Source organism: Gadus chalcogrammus, chromosome 18, assembly GCF_026213295.1.
Source record: "Gadus chalcogrammus isolate NIFS_2021 chromosome 18, NIFS_Gcha_1.0, whole genome shotgun sequence".
NCBI classification, from domain to species: Eukaryota; Metazoa; Chordata; class Actinopteri; order Gadiformes; family Gadidae; genus Gadus; species Gadus chalcogrammus.
In genome coordinates, this window is record NC_079429.1 from 2,708,682 (window position 1) to 2,729,934 (window position 21,253).

At 53.2% G+C, this 21,253-nt stretch overlaps 1 protein-coding gene and 1 pseudogene across 1 annotated transcript in view; one reads left to right on the top strand and one right to left on the bottom strand.

Annotated features, from left to right (window-relative positions):
* The first annotated feature begins 1,333 nt into the window (after nucleotides 1-1,333).
* Nucleotides 1,334-14,603, top strand: LOC130371591 (leucine zipper putative tumor suppressor 2 homolog; annotated as a pseudogene).
* Nucleotides 13,856-21,253, bottom strand: part of LOC130371735 (PDZ domain-containing protein 7-like) — a 16,060-nt gene continuing 8,662 nt past the window's right edge. Inside the window, exons 8-18 of the mRNA XM_056577595.1 lie at nucleotides 21,004-21,178; nucleotides 19,784-19,995; nucleotides 18,791-18,946; nucleotides 17,865-17,992; nucleotides 17,523-17,617; nucleotides 16,868-16,959; nucleotides 16,600-16,671; nucleotides 16,017-16,240; nucleotides 15,503-15,914; nucleotides 15,195-15,295; nucleotides 13,856-14,883 (exon numbers count right to left, since the gene is read on the bottom strand). Coding sequence (XP_056433570.1) covers nucleotides 14,728-14,883; nucleotides 15,195-15,295; nucleotides 15,503-15,914; nucleotides 16,017-16,240; nucleotides 16,600-16,671; nucleotides 16,868-16,959; nucleotides 17,523-17,617; nucleotides 17,865-17,992; nucleotides 18,791-18,946; nucleotides 19,784-19,995; nucleotides 21,004-21,178 — 1,823 coding nt within the window. The 3' untranslated portion in view covers nucleotides 13,856-14,727. The remainder of the gene's footprint in view (nucleotides 14,884-15,194; nucleotides 15,296-15,502; nucleotides 15,915-16,016; nucleotides 16,241-16,599; nucleotides 16,672-16,867; nucleotides 16,960-17,522; nucleotides 17,618-17,864; nucleotides 17,993-18,790; nucleotides 18,947-19,783; nucleotides 19,996-21,003; nucleotides 21,179-21,253) is intronic.

The following is a 21,253-nucleotide window of genomic DNA, read 5'->3' on the forward strand; positions in this document are numbered from 1 at the left end:
GCAGGGCATGCTGGGAGTCGTAGTACCACTTGGGTATTGCTTGCAGGGTTTTGGATACGTCAGGAGCTTGAAGTAGCTCTGTGTGCGTGGCCTTGTGTGCGTAGGTCTTGCTCGTTCCTATGTGTTTGTAGCTCTGTGTGTGCAGCTCTGTCTGCCCTGCACCAGTGCAGCCGGGACCAGGGGTGATTTAGGACGGCACTGAGGCGTCTGGTGATCGTAAGTCATCATTAGTTGAGTAATGCCCTTAATTCACAACTTCCCGCTGTGTTGGACGACCCATGGCTGGTGAAGGATGGTTGGTTGGCATCATCGTTCAGAATCAACACCTCCTGTAATTCAGGGGTGGAACCACAGAGTGAGCTGGAAGGAGATGGAGGTTGATGAGAGACGGCCTTGCTGATGAGGGATGGCATTTCGTCAGCCTTGTTATTCAAATGCATTAAAATAGGACGTAAACAATGCCCGTGTGTGTGTGTGTGTGTGTGTGTGTGTGTGTGTGTGTGTGTGTGTGTGTGTGTGTGTGTGTGTGTGTGTGTGTGTGTGTGTGTGTGTGTGTGTGTGTGTGTGTGTGTGTGTGTGTGTGTGTGTGTGTGGGGGAGGCATTTGGGACATTTTCATCACCTTACACCTCTCCGGTGTCTAGATCGGACCGAGGGTCGTTCAGATGCGTGGCTCCAGTGGTCAGGATGGGATGTACACCCAGGGCAACGAGGGGCCCCTGTGCATGGGGCCCCTTGCGGTCCCCAATCAGACGTTCAGCTTCCACTCCACAGTGCGTACATTGGGTCACGACCCACGGGCAGGAGCCGGTCTCTCGGGGCGGCTGGCCTCTGAGCTGGTCTCTTTTCTTTTGAACCGTGTCCCGCAGCGGTCTCAACGCAGAGACCGCTTTCTTTGGCAGAAGGAAACTGTTTGGAGGAGGAGGAGCGAACTGAAGAAGGGGGGGGGGGGGGGGGGGAGAGAGCAGGAGGGGAGGAGGGGGGGGGGGGGCATTTGGGACTGGGAGAGAGAGAGAGGGAGAGAGGGAGAGGGGGAGAGAGAGAGGGCTGTGCCAGTTTCTGATCGAGGAGTGGGGGTGGGGGGGGGGTGTACCTCTGTCAGTGAGGGGAGGGAGGGAAGGGACTTTCGCTTCCCTTATTCCCATTGGCTGCTAATGGTCCAACCTCAATAAGCCCCCCACCCCAGCCCCCCCCCACCCCCGCCTCCCCCTCAGCAGGGCTAGCTTCCGAGCCAAAGAGACCATTGAGCCAAAGGATCATTTAGTCGGACTACCGACTGTGCTGGTGTGTGTGCGTTGAGGTCCGAACTGGCAACTGGATGGTAGAGAGGAGATTCTGTGTGTGTGTGTGTGCGTGTGTTGAGTTCTGATCTGGGAACTGGATGGTGGGGGAGAGAGGGTCAGGTGGAAGGCATGGCGATGCAGCGACCAAGCCGGGGTGAGTCATACCACACACTCTTTACAACGTCTGGAGCTGAACGAGGAGGGTTTCAAAACTTCATTGTGTCGGTCGTGAGGGGCATGAATGGGCACGGCCTGAGGAAACCTCAGCAGTCAGGGTTTCATTCAATGGCATGTGCTTGCTTAACGTGTTGTCAACCTCAATACATTTTATTCGAGTTGTCTCTAATGATATTTAGCTTAGTCTCTCCCCCCTTCTCTCTCCCCCTCTCTCTTCCTCTTTATCCCTCTGTCTCCCCTCCCTTTTTCCCTCTCTCCCCGATTGTCTTTGATTGAAGCAAAAACAAAGCCAGCGGAAGGGTGTGTGTGTGTGTGTGTGTGTGTGTGTGTGTGTGTGTGTGTGTGTGTGTGTGTGTGTGTGTGTGTGTGTGTGTGTGTGTGTGTGTGTGTGTGTGTGTGTGTGTGTGTGTGTGTGTGTGTGTGTGTGTGTGTGAAAAGAAAGAGAAACAGTGAATGGGGGCCCTCTGCCCGATCCGGCCTCCAGCTCAGCCATGGCCAATAATCTTAAGTGCAACAACAGAACAGAAATAAATGCATCCTTTTCTTTGAATGCACGATGGTCTCTGCCCCCATCGCTCATCCACCATGGCACACACAGACTGCTAAAACTCTGGACCAAAGCGGTCAGCATACGTTTAGGGAGTAGATATTATATGTGTGGCCGGGACCGAACAATTAGTCCTGTGGAATCTCTGGGGAGACGGGAAATCAGATCTTAATAATCACACACACCTTGCTTCCCTGATCACCCACACTAAATCCGTGGGGTCGTCATCTGCGGAGATTTCGGCAAGTCACAAAATCTTCTAGCTGCGAGACGTGGCGAAAAAATACGTTTGTCGAGGTTGAGTTTGTTTTGTTTTCTCCTCAATCGCGGTTGTTTTGTCCCTGCAATCTCGCCAAACTTCTTTCCCGATTCCCGCAGAGTCCCTGTACTCGGTAGATCCACCGCCGACCGTCACCCTGCGTGTCTCGTCTCAAAGAGCCGCCTGTCTGTGACCCCCAGGGGCCCGATGCGCCTGGAAACGCCAGGCACCGGGCGCGGAGACAGACGGCGTTCGCTGGGGGCCACTTAGCACAACAGGTCTGCTGCACGGGTGGCAAAGGAGTTGGCCCCGTCTGGAGAACAGAAATAGCTTAGTCACACTTTCACCGCATGCTCCACTTTCCCCCGGGTCGCCCGAGAGCGAGAGAGAGAGATGGAGAGGGAGAGAGGTGGATGGGAGGAGACCGGGGAGAGGGGTGTTTATGAGACGGGAGGAGAGGGTGAGCGAGAAGGAGGTAGGAGCGCAGTGGGAGAGCGATGTTTATGGGTTGAAGAAGAGGGAGAGAGAGAGGTGAGAGAGATGGAGAGGGGACCATGAGATGGGAGAGGATGGAGAGAGAGAGGTGGGAGAGAAGAGAGAGAGGTGTAATATCAGACGGGAGAGAAGAGAGAGTCTCAGTGAGACGAGGAAGAGGTAGGCGATAAAAAAAATGATAAAACGTCGAGGAGCAGGGAGGGTGATTTCCGGAAGTGTGTTTTTAGAAGTGAGGTTTTGTTCATGCAGGCGCACACCAACTGTAAACAAGTCTCTCTCTCTCTCTCTCTCTCTCTCTCTCTCTCTCTCTCTCTCTCTCTCTCTCTCTCTCTCTCTCTCTCTCTCTCTCTCTCTCTCTCTCTCTCTCTCTCTCTCTCTCTCTCCCCCCCCCCCCCCCCCCCCCCCTGACCTGGCTCTGTCCTCACCTCTCCCTCCCTCCCTCGTCCAGGGTCTCCTGTCTTCAACCCGGTTCCACAGGGCAGTGGTCTGATCTCAACAGCTCCTCCAGGCAGGCCCACACATCAGTTGCCTGTTGGCTGTATTTTTAGACTCATGTGGCGCTGGATTGGGCGTGCATGGTGGGGCACTTACAAAGATAGATTTAGTGTGAGCCTACTCAGAGCGACTGAAAAGCACGTCTGTGTGACTTTGCTTCTCAACCCAGGGTCAGTACAGCCTCTGTGTACTGTGTGTTTAAGTGTGTGTGTGTGTGTGTGTGTGTGTGTTTGTACTCTCCCGCAGATTTCTTCACCTCAACCAGCTTACTAGTTTCAGCCTTTTCCACGTGCGTTTACAATAGGGTCCGCACGAGGGGATCTGGCTGAGCTGGTGAGCACCACTGAATATTAAAGTGAACCTCCATCATAAAACATGTATTGCTTTTTATGATTTTACAAAGCACACTGCCTCTTGTATGACGTGGACCACAGTGGAAAAAGCGATGTGCCGCAAGCACCTGGCACACCTGTGGTGCATTTTAACGACCCGAGTGCCAGTGTGTGATTAAACAGTGCACTGCTCAGGCCTTAATCTCGATCTGTGGGCCCAACGATAAAGTACTCCAAACTAATTAACGTTGGCTGTCCCATACACATTAACTAGGTCCTACCTTCACGGTCCTCACAAAGGAAAAAAATATCTGTGTCAGGTTGTTGCAGCCCTCTTCAGCGTTGCACTCTGGGTATGTTGTGACAGGATGGGACTGTATGAAAAGCATCCTCTTTGTTCCACTCCAGTGTTTGAATAAGACACTAAGAAAGGGCCTCTGAACCCCTTTATTGGCCCCTCTTCCCCTCCTCAGCCTTCTTCCTTCTCTGGTTCCTAAGGGCCCTGATCACCATGACAACTGATGGCACTAGGGAGTGTGCAGCATAGTTACACCAAAAAGCCCTTCAAAGCCCCCCCCCCCCCCCCCCCTCCAGTCAAAACCCTGCATAGTTTCGCTCGTCTCGGGGTCGGAGAAATTAGAACCTATTCACCTCTGGGGGGGGCAGCAACACGAGACCCCCTGACTGATAAGGCCCGCTCTCTGGAATGCACCTCAAAGAGCAGCAATGTGGAGGGGGGGGAGCTGACAAAAAAAAGCCGTGATTTAGCTAGAATCCTTTTCTTGTGGGAAGCGGGAGGCGGGTCACTCTGGCCACTCCATTATTCCAAACGTGTGATTAGTGAAAGCAGGAGTGAATGTGTGCCCGAAACCTCCCGTTATTACGCAGGTTCTGGAGGTAATTGGTTAATTAAACTCTCTTTCACCTGACGGCATGGTTTCCTGTCACATGGGTAGTATATTTAGCTTCTAGAGCTGTGTGTGCGTACTGGATGAGAGAATTACCCTGGCCTTTTGTTCAGTTAAACATTGGCTGGTTTTTAATGAGCTTCTTTCACTTTCCTAACGGCGTCAATCTTAACACCGGCAGGACATTTAGTTGTGTATTATGACTCTGTAATCAGGGATCGGAGTGGTTTGGATGGGCTAATTAACATATTGTAATCACAGTGGCGTTTAGCCGGATTGCGCTGGTCCTTTTGGCAGGCCGTCCGGTTGCTAGGCCCTGCTGGGGTCAGGCTGGCAGCGGCTCTGAGAGACTTGGCTGGCAGGACGTACTATGGTTCCTGACAGGGCACCTAATGCATCGCCCCGCTTGCCGGATGCCGACAGGGACTTCCACTCTGGGAAGTGTTTACATTCTGAATTGGGCCAATCAGGAAGGGCTGGTGGGGAACTACAGAGTCTGTAAAGGAAGTACAATTGAAAGGAAAGGTTCAGTTGAGATTCTATCAAACAACCTCGACGCTGCGGGTCGTAAATTTGTTTCCGCCCCGCTCAATGCGTTCTGTTTTATCTTCTCCGGGGGAAACCGAAGAGTTGGCACCCTTTGCCCGTTGGCAGCAGTGATCTTTACGCTGTGCGACTTTCTCTTGTGTGCTCGTGGGCAGATCGAAAGGCCAACAAGAGAGGACACACGTGTCACTCGGATATGCCGGCCTTCTGGGAGCTCGCAGTGATGATGGGTTTCGAACCACAGCTGTTCAACACTCTCTAATCTCACTCGACCTCTTCCCCCCAGTGGGCGTCTCTTTATTGTTCTTCTCTCTCCACCGCTGGACTGTTTACCACCAATGGTGGGCAGAGGTCATGCTATTGAAAGCAAGGCCAAGGTGAAACTAATAACATGAGCTGTTGGCTCATGCCGGCATTTGATGTTGTTGAGGCTTATTTTTAGGAGCCCGTCTGTCTGAATTTCACCGAATAGAAAGCAAACTCTCGTCATTATAATATCAATCTGGCCTCTGTTTGCTTGTTTTGCTTTGATTCCGATTCAGATTGTTTGTTTGCAACTCTCTTCCTGTCATTCCAAGTAGCCAGGATGCTGGGAGCCATTTTTCAACTCCTACTCACTAAAGCAGAATGAACCCGTTTGCACTTGGCCTGCCCTGAGACCACTTATTCTACAGCTTGAATGGGCTTAGTAACTAGTCCTGTCCAGCCGGATGTGTGTGTGTGTGTGTGTGTGTGTGTGTGTGTGTGTGTGTGTGTGTGTGTGTGTGTGTGTGTGTGTGTGTGTGTGTGTGTGTGTGTGTGTGTGTGTGTGTGTGTGTGTGTGTGTGTGTGCGTGTGTGTGTGCGCTCTGACTCTCTGACTCTCTGAAGTCTCTGATCCGCGTGGCCGTCCCTGACTCCCTATTGTTTTGCCTGGGCTTCGCAGTGTATTTACAGTATAATCAGCCTCATGTTCTCCCAGAGAGTTCCCACAAGCCCAAGCATAGAAGGGTGCTCCCGTCTAACCCCAGAGCAATCACCCGCACGCTGAAGGTCCCGTGATCGCCGCGGCCCCCGGTGTTTACAGGTCGACTAGGCTGAGCTCTGGGAAGCCGACCATGCATTCCTCCAGCCCCCAGTCCGACCTTTCCCTGGAGCCGGCCCAGCCAGCGTTGACTCAGAGTTTCCCCTCTCCTTGTTTCAGAGCGCGCCGTCGCCCCGCGGACCAGCTGCCATGGCCTTGGTTCAGCCGCTGCCCGTCTCCGCTGACCACCTCAAGCCGGGCCCCGGCGGGTCGTCCCGCAGCCGCCGTTCCTCCGGCCACGCGTCCCCGGTGGGCCCTGGTGGGCCCCCGCCCCCGTCGCTAGAGGCGATGGGCTCCGTCGGCAGCCTCATCGCGCCCCGCCCCGCGCCCTACCACGACCGCCAGCGCCGCACGGCCGTCGGCGGAGGCCCCGCGGGCGAGCCGGGCGCCAGGCACGCGCGGAGGGCCACGCCGGGGGCGGGGGCCGGCCTGGGGCCCGACTCGCCACAAGGACGCGCTGCTCCTGTTGCGGCGCTCGCCGCCCCCGCCCGTCAAGCGGCAGAGCTCGGCCAACGCCGGACGCACAGACGACGCCGCCGCCGCCGCCTACGCCTACCTGAACGAGGAGTACGTGGAGGACTGGACCGTCAGCCAGGTCACGCCCCCCAGCCTCAGCGGCCTCCCCACCGACGAGGTCAACGGCGGGGGGGGGTGGAGCGGGATCATGGGGGGCCCCCCGCCCAAGCTGGTGCCGATCTCGGGGAAACTGGAGATGGTGAGTCGGAGTTCCCCATAATCACTTTTATCTAGTGTCCGTTAAAAATGTTTAAAGGTTCCGTGTTATACCAGCAGGTGTTGGTGTTATCAGCCATTACTCTATAGTAGAAAGTCTATAGTAGAAAAATGCTGCTCATCTGTCTGTCGTACATCTAGGTGGACACGCCCACTTGTGATGTCACTAAAACACAGGAAGAGGCTGGTTTTCGAAACGGCTTGTGACGGCTAATCACACTCACACCTGGTGGTGTACTATGAGACCATTAAGGCCCAATTCCATTTCTACCCCTTACCCCTTCCCCTTACCCCTTACCCCTTACCCCTTCCCCTTACCCCTTATCCCTTCCCCTTATCCCTTCCCCTTTGTTTTGAAGGGGTAAGGGGAAGGGGGGAGGGGGAAGGGGTAAGGGGTAGAGATGGGATTGGGCCTAAGACTTGCCAAGTTTAGGGACTGGCCAAAGACTTGCCAGTGAATGTTTGACCTTATGATTCATTTGAACTGATGTGTAGGAACTCATTTAGCATTAGGCTCTGAGCCTGTCTGAGGGCCTCCCAGGTTAATAATGATCCACCTCCCACCTGCAGAACATGGACAACGCAGTGCTGCGGCCCACCGCCTTCAAACCCGTGGTGCCCAAGAGCCGCAGCTCCATGCAGTACCTGTCCCCCCGCCACGGCCCCAGCAGCCAATCGGGGAGCCAGAACAACCTCAACCTGCTCAGCCCCTCCCACACCGCGGGGGAAGCCACGCCCTCCTGCTCGGACAAGCGCAGCAGCTACGGCAGCCGGGGCCAGGCCACCAGCCAGTCCTGCTCCATGTCTGACTCCGGGCGCACCTCCCTGTCCAGCCTGCCCCCCTACCCGGGCCCCGGCTACAGCCAGGCCACCTCCGAGGCCTCCGGGGGCCACCTGGAGCCCGTGAAGGCGGGGGGGCCCGGGGCGGTGAACGGACACGGACACGGACACGGACACGGACACTCCAACTCGGACAGCGGCCGCTCGTCCTCCAGCAAGAGCACGGGCTCGGGGTCGCTGGGCGGCCGGGGCCAGCCCCTGTCGGACAACGGCTCGGCGGGCCGCTCCCCGGGGCCCCTGGAGGGCTACGAGGGCGTGGTCCGGGACCTGGAGGACAAGCTGCGAGAGCGGGAGCTGGAGCTGCAGCAGCTCCGGGACAACCTGGACGAGAACGAGGCGGCCATCTGCCAGGTCAGTGCCGGGGCCGCGGGGGTCTAGGGGCCCGCCAGGGGCCCTCGAAGAGGTGGGCTTGTGGGAACGGCAGTGTTTGAGTGGACCGCATTTTATTTAGTGTTTCTCAAATCAGCTCGCTGTTAAAATCGGTAACCGGCAACCGGCTCGTCACTCGGTGGCCGTTGAGAGGTCCGATCAAACTACCATCCATTGTCATCGCACTGAATAAAATGACCATTAATTATAAGACCGTTAATGACCAAACTAGTTTTCCTACTTCTCTGACATTTAAAACCTCATATCTTTATAATTTTAAAGGTGTCTTCTCATCATAACTAACTAAGACTATACAACTGGCTATGCCTATATGGATGGTATCTTAATGACGGTACAATATCATTCAAGGGCGATAAACGGTGAAGTTACCATGACACCTGAGGGGACCCTCCCCCCCCCCCCCCTCTCCCCCCCGTCTCCACCCCAGGTCTACGAGGAGAAGCAGAAGCGCTGTGAGCTGGAGCTGGAGGAGCTGAGGCAGGGCTGCGCCACCCGCATGCAGACCGCCTCGCAGAAGTCGCAGCGGGCGCAGCAGGTGCTGCAGTTACAGGTCAGTCTCAGGCCCCTGTAGGGGTTAAAGGTCAGACTCTGACCCCTGTAGCGGTTAAAGGTCAGACTCTGACCCCTGTAGCAGTAACCGATCAGGTTCTGACACCTGTAGCAGTTACAGGTCAGACTCTGACCCCTGTAGCGGTTAAAGGTCAGACTCTGACCCCTGTAGCGGTTAAAGGTCAGACACTGACCCCTGTAGCGGTTAAAGGTCAGACACTGACCCCTGTAGCGGTTAAAGGTCAGACTCTGACCCCTGTAGCAGTAACCGGTCAGGTTCTGACACCTGTAGCGGTTACAGGTCAGACTCTGACCTTTGTGGTGCTGCAGTTACAGGTTCCTCTGGTTGTATGCACACAGGGCAAGGCTCCCCGTACCTCCTCCTACATTTCCTTTACGCTCCACTACGACACTTGGTCACATCTTTTCATTGGAGTTGCGACGCCACTGTTTTGCGATATGGATTTTAAGCCGAGTCACTTTAATTTGGTGCATCGGCCTACATAGTGGCTGAACGCATCGGAGGGCCAGAGCCTGTGAGCTGGAGCACGGTGTTCCATCACGTCCTCCCAGTCCGGCTGCCACGCGGGGACAGAGTGAAACCTCAACAGCTCCTTGTGCTCAAGCCTGCTCCCAATTCTCCCTGATTGCCCCGCTTCCAGCCACGAATTCCCTCGTCGAGTCAAACGCGCCGGCTAACGAGATGAGATTTTTCCGACCACACCACTTCAGAATGACCAGGCACATTTCTGATGGAATAATGTGTCAAATGTTGCAGACGTCGTCTGATTGCTCTGAGAGAGGTCTGCTGGAAGAGTTTAGAATGCTAAGGAAGCAGAGAAAAGTTGATTCTACTTTTGCATTGACTAGCAGCTGTGTGTAGTGTACCCCATGTGTCTCGATGCCGATTCTAGCGTTTATGGTTCTGCGTCCCAGATATGTTTCCGGAGAGGAAGAAGTCAGCTGCGTCGCTAATGTAAAAACCAACAGCAGCTATTTTAATAGCAATAGTATAAACTAGGCTTGAAACTCTGTGGTATTGGGGGACTTGATCTGGGAGGACCACGTCCAGCTCATTGTGTTTCACCACGTGCTCTTCTTCGGTGGTATTGGCCTCCCAGGTGTACCAGCTTCAGCAGGAGAAGAAGAAGCTGCAGGAGGACTTCTCCCAGCTCCTGCAGGAGCGGGAGCAGCTTGAGGAGCGCTGCTCCTCCTACGAGCACGAGAAGATCCAGATCGGGCCGCGCCTGGAGGAGACCAAGTGGGAGGTGAGAGCGAGTTCACTCAGGTCAAGGGTCGACCACTGTGAACGATACGGACGTAGCATCCACCTCGACACCTATTGGTTGACTCGTGGCCTTTTTGGGGGTATAGATTTCCCTGCAATAGTCGGCCCCATGGCTGGGACTTTTGCAACCAGTAGCTAGTTTTTTTTTGGTTTCAATTAAATGAAATACTGGGAACCGCCTGTAGGCTGTGGGCGGTACTACATGCTGGTCTCTCACCAGGGCTTCACAAAGAGCCGGTCACGGCTGCCGCCTGCAATTAGGGCGAGTCTGTTTCATTTGTATAGCCCTTAATCACAGTTACAGGCTCAAAAGGCTTCATATGCCACACTATACCCCCCCACAAACTCTTAAGCCCTCCACAGGGCTTAAGAAAAACTCCCTTAACTGTCAAGGAGGAGACCCTGCGAAGGGATAGGGGTGGTGAAGATGTTAGCCCTAATGGGCAGACATAATCGTAGCATAACGAGCAAAACAGTTGCTCGAAAATAAGCAATTTCGGTAAATCAATAAAATGGTAATGAAATGGCGTGCTCTGTATGACCTACGTAATCTGTGGCCCAAAAAAAAAAGAACGATTCTCAATGATATCAAGGGGAAGTAATTCCACTCTGGACGAGTTCGGAGCCCCAGGCCTCATCAGTGTCTGGGATTAAAAACGTAGTTCATTGTGATTACCTCAGCCATGGCAGAGATACCTTTGAGAGGGCAGACATCGATGAAGATGTATTAAACGTCTTTTGAAACACTGCACACAGTGTCTATTTAGCATCCAGACAGAAATCGATAAGAAATTTGATTTCCTTCACTCTGCCAAACAGCCCTAGACTTTCTGTTCCAAGGGTCTTAAAAAGGTAACTACTGTAGTGAAGGTGGGAATACGGGGTGGGGATTGCAGAGTATGCAAAAACATAACCCTGGAGCTGGCTTGAATAAAGCCCCCTGTTGTATTCCCTCACTGACGAGGGTAAAGAAAACAAGCCCATAAAAAGGCAAGACGCTCAAACAATATTTTAAATTCACCTTCAAGATGTTCCGAAGGGCACTACCAATGTTTTTTTCATTCTATTCAATTTAATCATTAGTGTTAGTTTATTTCTAACCATGTGTACCAAGCTACAAACCTTCTACCAGAGGGTAAAGGCCTTATTCCACAAGGGGCCATCTTCGTTCTAAACGCTAGCTAGACAGAGGAACTGAATGCAGAATCCATTAGGGATCGAACGCTGATTAGAACCAACAGGAACCACCCCGTCGTACGTCTCACGTCTGTCCTGACCCCGCCCCCCCCCCCCCGCCACCAGGTGTGCCAGAAGTCGGGGGAGATCTCCCTGCTGAAGCAGCAGCTGAAGGACGTGCAGGGGGAGCTGGCTCAGCGCGTGGGCGAGATCGTGTCGCTGCGCGGGCAGCTCCGCGACGCGCGCGGCGAGCTCACCAACGGCCAGGCGCTGCTGCAGGAGGCCCACGCCAACGGCCGCACGCGCACCCTGGAGCTGGAGGTGTGCGAGAACGAGCTGCAGCGGCGCAAGAGCGAGGTGGAGCTGCTCCGCGACAAGGCGGCGCGGCTGGAGGAGGAGCTGGCCCGACTGAGGGACGCGCTGGCCGGCCAGGGCCAGGGCCAGGGCCAGAACCAGGGCCAGAAACACCACAACCAGAACCAGAACCACAACCAGAACCAGGGGGCGCGGCGCTGCCAGGTGTTCCAGGAGGCGGAGGAGCACCTGCTGGCGTACGAGAGCGACGAGGGCCAGGCCCAGCGGCAGGCCGGGGGCGGGGAGGCCCTGCAGGGCATGAGGCTCCAGATGGACAGGATGCGGGCGGAGCTGACGAGGGAGAGGCAGCGGGCCGAGGAGCAGGTGGGGGGCTTCCAGGAGGAGCGGCGCGTCTGGCAGGAGGAGAAGGACAAGGTGATCCACTACCAGAAGCAGCTGCAGCACAACTACGTGGAGATGTACCGGCGCAACCAGGAGCTGGAGCGCGCGCTGAGGGAGCTCAGCCAGGAGCTGGACAGCCGCGAGGAGGAGGACGAGGGCAGCGGCAACGAGATCCACTTCGACGAGGTCGCCGCCACTGAGATATGACTCCCGCCCCCCTGGCCCGCGACATTTCCTCCTCCTCTGGATTTGCACTTTTGTCTGTCGAAATATATATATATATATATATATATATATATATATGTGTGTGCATATATATATCTCTGTTCTCCTGCTTAGGAGTCGATGGTAGACACGAGGGCAACATAAGCAGATCTGCCGTTTACAGTTGGATCGTTTGTTGTCCTGTATTCTAATTATCCGTGAGAAAAAGCCAAATCCTTAACATCGTTTTCTGTCTTTCTGGCATCATGGCATCATAGTTGTTGTTTTCTAAATCGAGTGTTCGTCGAGAGTAGTCCAAACCTGCCACAGATTGATGGAGACTCCCCGGGCAACGTCACCCACAGCGCTTTAAATACCGGCCTTGTGATTCGGTCAAGCTGTGTGCCGGAGCCTCGAGGCGCTTGGGAACCCGTTTCCCGATTGACGCGGTTCCAACGATCATTATCCATCTGCGCTGCCACTGACTCACTCCATCCAGGCAGCCCACGTAGTTTAATAAGTGACACACACAAACACTTCATAAGTGGAGGCCTTGAGGAGGTCTGGACGGGGGTGAGCTGTGTAGGTTTTGACGTCAAAGCGCATTTTGTTGGGGTCTGATACTTTCAGAGAAGTTTTGCCGCAGTTTGTCGATTTGAAAACCATTTTGGTTGCAAATGGATATGGTTTGGATAGATAAGGGTATATACAAAAAATAAACAAAGGTGGATATAGTTACGTTATTGTATTGGGGAAAAACGCAGACGATCTGGCACAATTCTGTTGCTGGCATCAGGACAGATACTTTATGTTGTGGAGACAGCAGTGGAGAAGAAGGTGTAATATCAGGCCAGGTACGCTAAGGAACTTAACTTCCCAATCTAGATGTCCTTGAGGAATCTTTTTGAGTTGTTTTGATAGATTGGTGCTCTGGTTATTGCGTGGCCCAGTCCAAGCGGTTGTTGGGCGGTTTGTGCGGACTGCGTTTGGAACAGCGTGGGTGAAGACAATCTGAGGAATTCTTGTGTGAGTGTTTGGAGTCAATTGGCCTTCAGCAATAAATAAATCATTCTCGGATTACATGGACGCTCCTCACATGGGATTTGTGTAATCTTCTCCCCTCTTGCATTCCATGGTTTTCTGTTGCTAGCTTTACAGAAAATGTACACAATTGCTATGGGCTCAACGGGACAGTGTTGAGTTTTTCTAGTTCGATTTTTTTTTCACTAATCGTGCAGCATGAAGTTCTGTGTTTGGGTTTCTGCATTGAGTTCTATATTTTATGTTACTCCATTTTGAAAAAGCTTTTGGTAATTCTGTTGAGGTTTGGTACCCAGTACTGAAGAGTACTGGGAGTACTTGTCATTCTACACATAAGCTAATCTTACACAACATCTTGGCTGTCTTTCTGTTTTTAACCAGGCATGGCTGACCATTAGGTAAGACTCATACTGGTTTCCCATCAAGCCTTGGAATATCGGAATCCACCTTGTGTGTTATAACTTCCTGTTAAACCACAAACATACTGTTGTGTAGGACATTACTTGAACACACACACACACACACACACACACACACACACACACACACACACACACACACACACACACACACACACACACACACACACACACACACACACACACACACACACACGTTCCTGTATCGCTGGTAACCGAGGTGTAATGTTCATAGATCACTGTAGATATCCCTATCACAACAAAGTCCTTGATGGTGATGTAACCCAGTTGTCATATAGAGATGTTGTAAATCTCGATGCATAGCCACTGTGATTAGACCAAAGCAATGTTCCGTGCCCTGTTGTTCGCTCCGCCAGTAAGTAACACATGTGACCGCTTCTGTGCTGGTTCCTTAGACTTTTATAATCCACAGTATTTGTATGAAGACATTAAATGTATATTTTCATGCTGTACATTTCTGGAAAACCAAGTTACTATGTTTTGAATAAAATTAATTAATGAAACTCCCCAGGCAGGTCGTTATTTCACTTTTAGTTTTGTTGTCTTTTAGTAAAAAAAGAAAGAAATTGGTCTTGTTAAAGCAGTTAGTTTCAAGCACAGACATCATAAATAATGTAGGTTCCCAGTGACAACGGTTCATATTCATACATTGTCTCTAAATTATCACGTTCATATTTTTCAGTTAAGGCATCAATAACAATGACTTGATTTCTCTGATGATATTAACCTTCAAGCGGCCCTAAAACATTTTTCCTCCAAGATCCCGTTTCTCGGGGCATCTTTTAAGGGAATCTCCGGCCAAAACACCGCGGATTACTGCAGTCATTTCTTGCTTTGCATAACTATGTGGGACATGCCGTCATCATTCCAACGATAAGGCACAAGACCGCCCTCTTCAGGTGAGACAAGGTATTGAAAAACAATCCGCATCTGCGTTTCTTTGAGCTGTTGTTCAGCACATGGTCAAAAGACTGCATACATACAGCACTTTACCAACTTGCGGCCAATCAAAGCAATGCACAAACAGTGCCTCACATTCACCCATTCATGTGGGAGCAGTTAGGGTGAGGTGTCCTGCTCTGGGCCACGGCAGAGATGTGCGTCCGTCTCCAATCCTAGCCTCAATATTGCGTGTCAGTAAAGACATATCTGACCCCAGACTGCACAGTCTCTTCTCCATCGGAGGAGCTCTGCCGGTGGACCGACCTGTCCCAGGGGACCGGAGGGTCTATCCGAAACCGCTGCTGGTGTCCATGGGTCATGGAGCGTCACTCTCCGTTCACGGGGCCCTTGGGGACCTTGACGATGAACAGCATGGGGTCCTTGTCCTTGTTGCTGAAGGCTCTGCGGATGATGTCCACGGCGTGCTGGTGGGTGACCCCCCGCAGGGTGACCCCGTCCACCGACACCAGCTCGAACCCAGCCTGGAGGGGAGAGAGGGGAGGGTGGGGAGGGTGGGGGGAGAGAGAGAGACAGGCAGGGAGAGAGGGTTTGGAACAGGGCTTAAGCAGACGGGAAACAAACTGATCAGCGGGGCTATGCACAAAGCTTATTGTGTGTATGTGGAAAAAACAAACAAATATGGAATATTTTTTGTCCAAAAAGGATTTTCTTTGGATTTGCCAAAAAAAAATCTATTTTGATTAACTTGTTCTTAATACATTTGAACAGCTTGAAGCCCAGATGATAAACGCAAATAGACATGAAGAGATTTCCCTCTGGAGGCTGAATGAACCTTCAGGACTTCACAGGTGGACGCAGCCCCTCCAGGGAAGATCTTCTCTATCTTCACCACCGGCTGGACCTTGGACTCCATCCCACCTGATATACTGATGCCTGGAGACACAAGGGTGGTTTAGAAGAGGCTCCTGCTTAGTGGGCTGACTGTTTGACTGGGATTGACCGCACCTCAAAGTTGATGCAAACCAACTTTCTAAGCCCCAAAATGAGGAGGCATAATCATTTTACAACACATTTAACATTAACATTTAACACTTCTTTTGCATGTTACTCTCCGCTGATGAGACAAGGCCAAACGTTTACCCAGCGACTGCTTGGTCTTTGATATGCTGACCGTCTGCAGTTCATACTCCTGACCAGCAGCGGTGCCGTTGAGTCCGTTGTGAGGAGCTGCATCAGGGGCGAGCGTCTCTGCCTCGCCTCCCTCTGGCCTCCTGGACCCCGAGGAGAACACCTGAGACAGCAGCGGCCTCCTGCTGGGAGCTCCCCCCCCGCTGGGTAGCGTGAACACAGCGTCTCCAGCCCTCTCCCCTCCTCCCCCTCCCCCTCCTCCACCTCTACTCTTGGAGTGTCCGTTCTTCAGCGCCGACCTTCCGCGCTCCGTCACGGCGGCCTGAGCCTCTCGGCCCGGCGCGGTCGGGCGTAGCGACGCCTCGTCGTCGAAGTGCACGGAGCGGACGGTGTTGATGTCCGAGCGGAGGGGCGGGACCCGGGCCTCGGCGCCGTGGGCCAACAGCCAGTTGGGCAGCGGGGGGCGGGGTGAAGAGTAAGAGGAGGAGGCGGCGGCGGCGGCGGCGGCGGCGGAGGAGGCGGCGGCGGCGGCGGCGGCGGCGGCGGTGTGGGACGGGTCGTGTCTGGGCTTGAGGGCGTAGCTGTCCAGGGGGATGTCCAGGAGAGGGGAGAAGGCCCCCGAGGTGTTGGGGCGCTCCCTGCTGCGTCGCCGCGAGGTCCCGGACACCCGGAGCCGCCCCAGCCCCTCCTGCAGGTGGCTCTCCCGCTCCACCTCCCGGGAGCTGCACAGCTCGAAGCCGCCCTGCGAGTCTGGGAGAGAGGCAAGCGTCGGTCGGGTTACAGACACAGAGACACAGAGGGAGCGAATACAAACAGAGAGAGAGGACTACAAACACAGACAGCAATTACCAACACGGACAGCCGATTACAAACACACGCATACAAACGGGGTGACAACGCACTAACACTTTGAACACAATCAAATAAAAAATATTGAATTCTGGGCGTTGTAGGATGGAGGTAATACGGTATTATTCAAGTCACTAATAAAAGGGCATATCTTGTTATGTAAAGATCATAGATGACAAGCTAACGTGTGTACAACTTCTGGGGCATTGGGGGAGGACCCGGTGTGTGTGGATAGGAGGGGGGGAAGGCTGCCTGCTCACCGGGGATGGGGGTGATGAGGTGTCTCTTGGGGGCCCGTCCGGTCGCTGGGGAGCGCAGCGCCGTGGGTTTGACTGTGACCAAGACAGGGCGCATGTGTCGTTATGTTCACAAGTTATAAGGCGCTTGGGTCTAGACTTATTCGTCCGAAAGAGACGAAATGCCCGATAACATCGCAGGACTCGAGCAGAGGCATGACAATGCAACAAGCTTAGACAACAGAACTGTCTCGACATGGCTGGTGAACCACGCGGTGAGGATCGTACGCACTTGAGCGGTACTTGAGGATGTCGTACGCCTCCACCTCAAACGGGGTCACCATGTCGTTGAAGGGCTCCAGGTCGACAGGAGCCAACAGCATTCTGGGAAACAAGCGACGCAAAACAATGAATGAGCTGTTCAGTACGGCCTGGACTGCCGGATGAGGCCGTACAAATGAAATACAATACTGTGATGCCGAAGAAGTGAGGCGAGGGAGCAGTGTATAAAATAAGAAGATGACCCAAAGTCACTACTATTATCTTACTATATGGTGATGAGACTGCACTTACAAGTGAAGTTTTGATTGCATAGTGCAGATTTCGACTGCTTGCTCATAATGCAGGAATGATATCCCTGGATGGATTGACGAGACATTCACTAATGTACTGAATACTCTTTTTATCCCACACCCGATAGGATCCTACAAGCCAATCACATCACAGACTGTATGCTCGGGAGCCTACTCTACTTAAAGTCACAAGAATAGACAAAAATATAGTCTATGTAAAGTATCCATAGTATAGCACCACGTTCCTCTCACAGTCTATGACTGTCGGGCCAACTGATTTGCTCTTCCAATGTCCAATCCTCGAGGAAGAAGACACAAATCTATTTTGATAACCGTTGCCCGGCCTTAGTTTCTTCTCCACAAAGGTCTCCTCACCTGATCTCCCTCAGCAGCAGCAGCTTCTCCGGCCGGTCCAGAACCTCCACCAGGTGCAGCACAAAGTTCTCCACCGACCGCTCCACCGTGACGTACTGAACAGACAGCGCACAACGTTAGCCAGCCGCTGAGCCCAAAGGGGTCAGAGGTCGGCTCTGGCTCTGAGAGGGTAAAAGTAAACAAAAGCTTCTACAAACGTAATATTATTAGTGTTATAATTTGCTGCGAATGAATAACAGGCCGTTGCTATCGACGTTATTTTCAACCGTCAAATCGGATAGACAATTTTTTTTTTTTTTAGAGGAAGCAATTTAATAATTTCTGGGGCTCCACGGTGCTGACCTTGCGGCAGGCCCTCATCACCGAGGCCACCTCGTCTTCGGTCAGCAGCCTGCGGGACATGTCCTCCACGGCCCCCAGCATGGCCGGGTCGGGCTTCGCGCCGGGCCCCCGGCCCCCGGCGGTCCCGTCTGAACACAGCAGCGCATAAACACAAGTGAGACGGGAGAGCGTGCAAAGACAAGCCCCTGCACACGATGCCTCAGCTCTCTGGCACATATTTCTAGGTGTCTTTGGATACAAGCATGTACTTTGTTACTGGTAGCACTTTACAATAAGGTACGCAAAAACGTGGGTAGTTACTGAGGAACGAATGAGTAACGAATGATGAATGACCAGGGGCCCTAACAGGGCCCTGTTAAGGCCCTAAGTGAGTTACTCAGTAACTACTGAGGAGTTACTGGTAAACAGACTAGGGGACTACTGTATTTGTTACTCATTCGTTCCTCAGTAACTACCCACGTTTTGCGTACCTTATTGTAAAGTGTTACCTTGTTACTAAATAGTGAATAGTGGATAGTGATCCATCTTCAGCATGAATCTGTGCCATGACTTGAGACCATTTAGGGCACCCACATACTAGAAACAGCTATGTGCAACATATCAAAGCATATCAAACAACCAGGGGTGGATGTTGTGTTCAAGCTTATGCAGCTGGAGGTGCGCTTGCACCCAAAAAAGGTGCGCTTGCACCCAAAAACGGGTTGTAAAATCTACACCTGAAATCGACTACCCGATTTCGGGTGGTAACTTGTTTGTGTCGAAACTCGGGCTTGTTCGAAATCGGCTTGTTCACGTAGGCTGTCGTTACGAAAATCGGCTTGTTTGAAATCGGGGAAAATGCCGTTCAAATCCATTTTGAACGGCACTTTCACCAAGCCGATTTTCACCGATCCGATTTCGAGTTGTGACCGGTGGCCCGGGCTGACCTTTGGAGGGGGACTTGGAGCGCCCCCCGGAGGCGTCCCTCTTGCGGCCTCCCCGGAACAGCAGGTTCATCAGGGTCTTGGAGCGCTGCAGCGTGCTGCTCTTCTCCTCCGAGCCCTGGCTCTTCTGCTTCTTCTTGTCCTGCTTCTGGTTGATCTCTGCCGGACGGGGACAGACGGTGATCGGGTGGCGCTTCGACACACGACGACAGAGACAAACCGCTGGGCTTCACGATTGGATTAAAGGGGTGCTTCATCCATCAGCCTGGGGCTGAATTAAGCATTCATCTAATCTAATCCGTTGACTCTAATGCTCCCAAAGGAAAGATGGGAAAGATTTGCTGAAATGAATTAGCAAACCCTGTTTTCTCAAGCGTAAGAGGGGAAGGACGTGCAAAGCTAAATCTGTACCGAGCCCCGGAGGTGACATGAATGTTAATAATTAAGTTGTAATTGTTTGCAGATTGTATGCAATCGCACACACATCTTTTGTAAATCACGCTTTCATGCTTTGGGTCAATTTCGAATCCTGCTTTTCACATGTGCCTCAACCTATGGGTCCATGCAACATTCAAAACATACAAAAACAAGTGTTTAACTAGGTGGAGTGGGGGGCTGGGGGGTTAGGGGCGAGGCCAGAGCCGGCGCTGGCCGTTTCGGCGCCCTGGTCGAGAACATCAACTTGCGCCCTGGACAGAGGGGGTCTTCCGAGCGGGGTGGGGGGGGGTGGGGGTTTGTTGCATTGTCCTGCGTACTACGGTGACGGTTTCGGGCGCCCTGGCGATTGCTCCCGCACCCCCTCCCTTCTCCGTTTGTTTCGTATATTATAATTGACTAATTAAGGGCGCCACCAGAGGGCGCCCCCCAACGCATTTGCCGCCCTAGGCGGTCGCCTAGGTCGCCTATGCCGAGCGCCGGCCCTGGGGGGGGCTATGCAGAGTCCAGGTGAACTCAGGTGAGTGTTGAGTCGTCTGCGGTGGCTGGCGGGGGCCTCACCTGCCACGGTGACCTGGCTCTGGGACCGGCTGATGGGGCGGGTGGGCCGGCTCAGCGCCATGAGCACCGCCGTCTTGGTGGACTCCCTCTTTCCCCGCGCGCCCCCCGGGCCCCCGATCAGGGTGTCCTTGAGGAGGGTGGTGGCCCCCACGCTGCGGCTGGTGTCCGGGTGGTCCGTCTGGATGGCCATCTCCGTGCGCCCGGACTCATACCTGGGGGGGGGGGGGCGTCTCGTTATAGCCGTTATAACCGCTTGAAGGGGGGTTGTTACGCCACCAGGTGTGGGTGTGGTCAGCCGTTACAAGCCGAAAATCTGCCCTTTACGGTGATTTAGTGACATCACAAGTGGGAGTGGCAACCAGGATGTACGATGGATAGATAAGCAACACTTGCTACAGTCCACTGGGTAGGCTGGGAGACTGATCTATCCAGCGTTCATCTAGGTGGACACTCCCACACACTCACACCTGTTGGCGTCATATCACCCCCTTAAAGGTCGAAAAAGTGCCCTCTTTGGCTAAACTGATCCATCAATTGCAGAACCTGCAATTGATGGATATTCCATTGCATAACCTGTTGATTTTAATGTCGGGTTACATATTTATATTAGCAATCATAAGAGAACACATTTTAACACTATAAATGAAACCAGAAGCCACTTTAAAATTCTTTGCATGTTTGTGTTTCAATTCAAGCTCAGAGTAGACTGGGTGGCCCCGCCCATCTGCCGGCGATTTGAGTTCGCCCTGCAGAAGGGTCTGGAGAAGAGCAACACATTTCTTCTAGTTTCGATGCGTTTTTGCAGGAGCGAATCACCAAGCTGTCTTTTTCCCCTGGCACACTGTTGGCTGGTCCAACACAATGACGACAGGGAAGCGACGGCAAGCAGCCAATCGCGTACAGAGTCGGTTGAACTAGGCCCGTTGATCACGCCTCTTTTGCTGGAGAAAATGACAGCAGCTTCCCCAGAACCAACTTGCAATCTACGACTGAGCTTGGCCTGGCAGTAGCCAGGCCAAGCTCAAAGCTCATCTTGCATGGATGTTGAACTTGGTTCAGAATAAGATAATTGTAGTGTGTTGGGATTTCCCCTTTGCATGCCATGTTTACAGCAGAGAAATCCTAAAGCCTTCCCCTATCACAAGTGTCCCAAAGACCCTTCCATGGAGGCCTTTCCCGTACCAGCCAGCCCCAGTGGGCCGGTGTGTGCGCGCTCTGACCTCTGGTCCTCGGTGGAGATGCAGACGTCCACCATGTCCATGAAGGGCAGGCTGGGGGGGAACATGACCTGGGACAGGCCGCTCAGGGAGCTGACCGGGGTGCCCGAGGACAGGGACGAGGCGGAGGAGGTGGACCCCGAGCCCTGGGACGAGGACTGCGCCGTCCCGTTGGACACTGGGCGGGGGCACACGGTGAGCACACGCATATCATTAGCATAATTTATATCAAATGGTTAAAAGGGAGCATCAC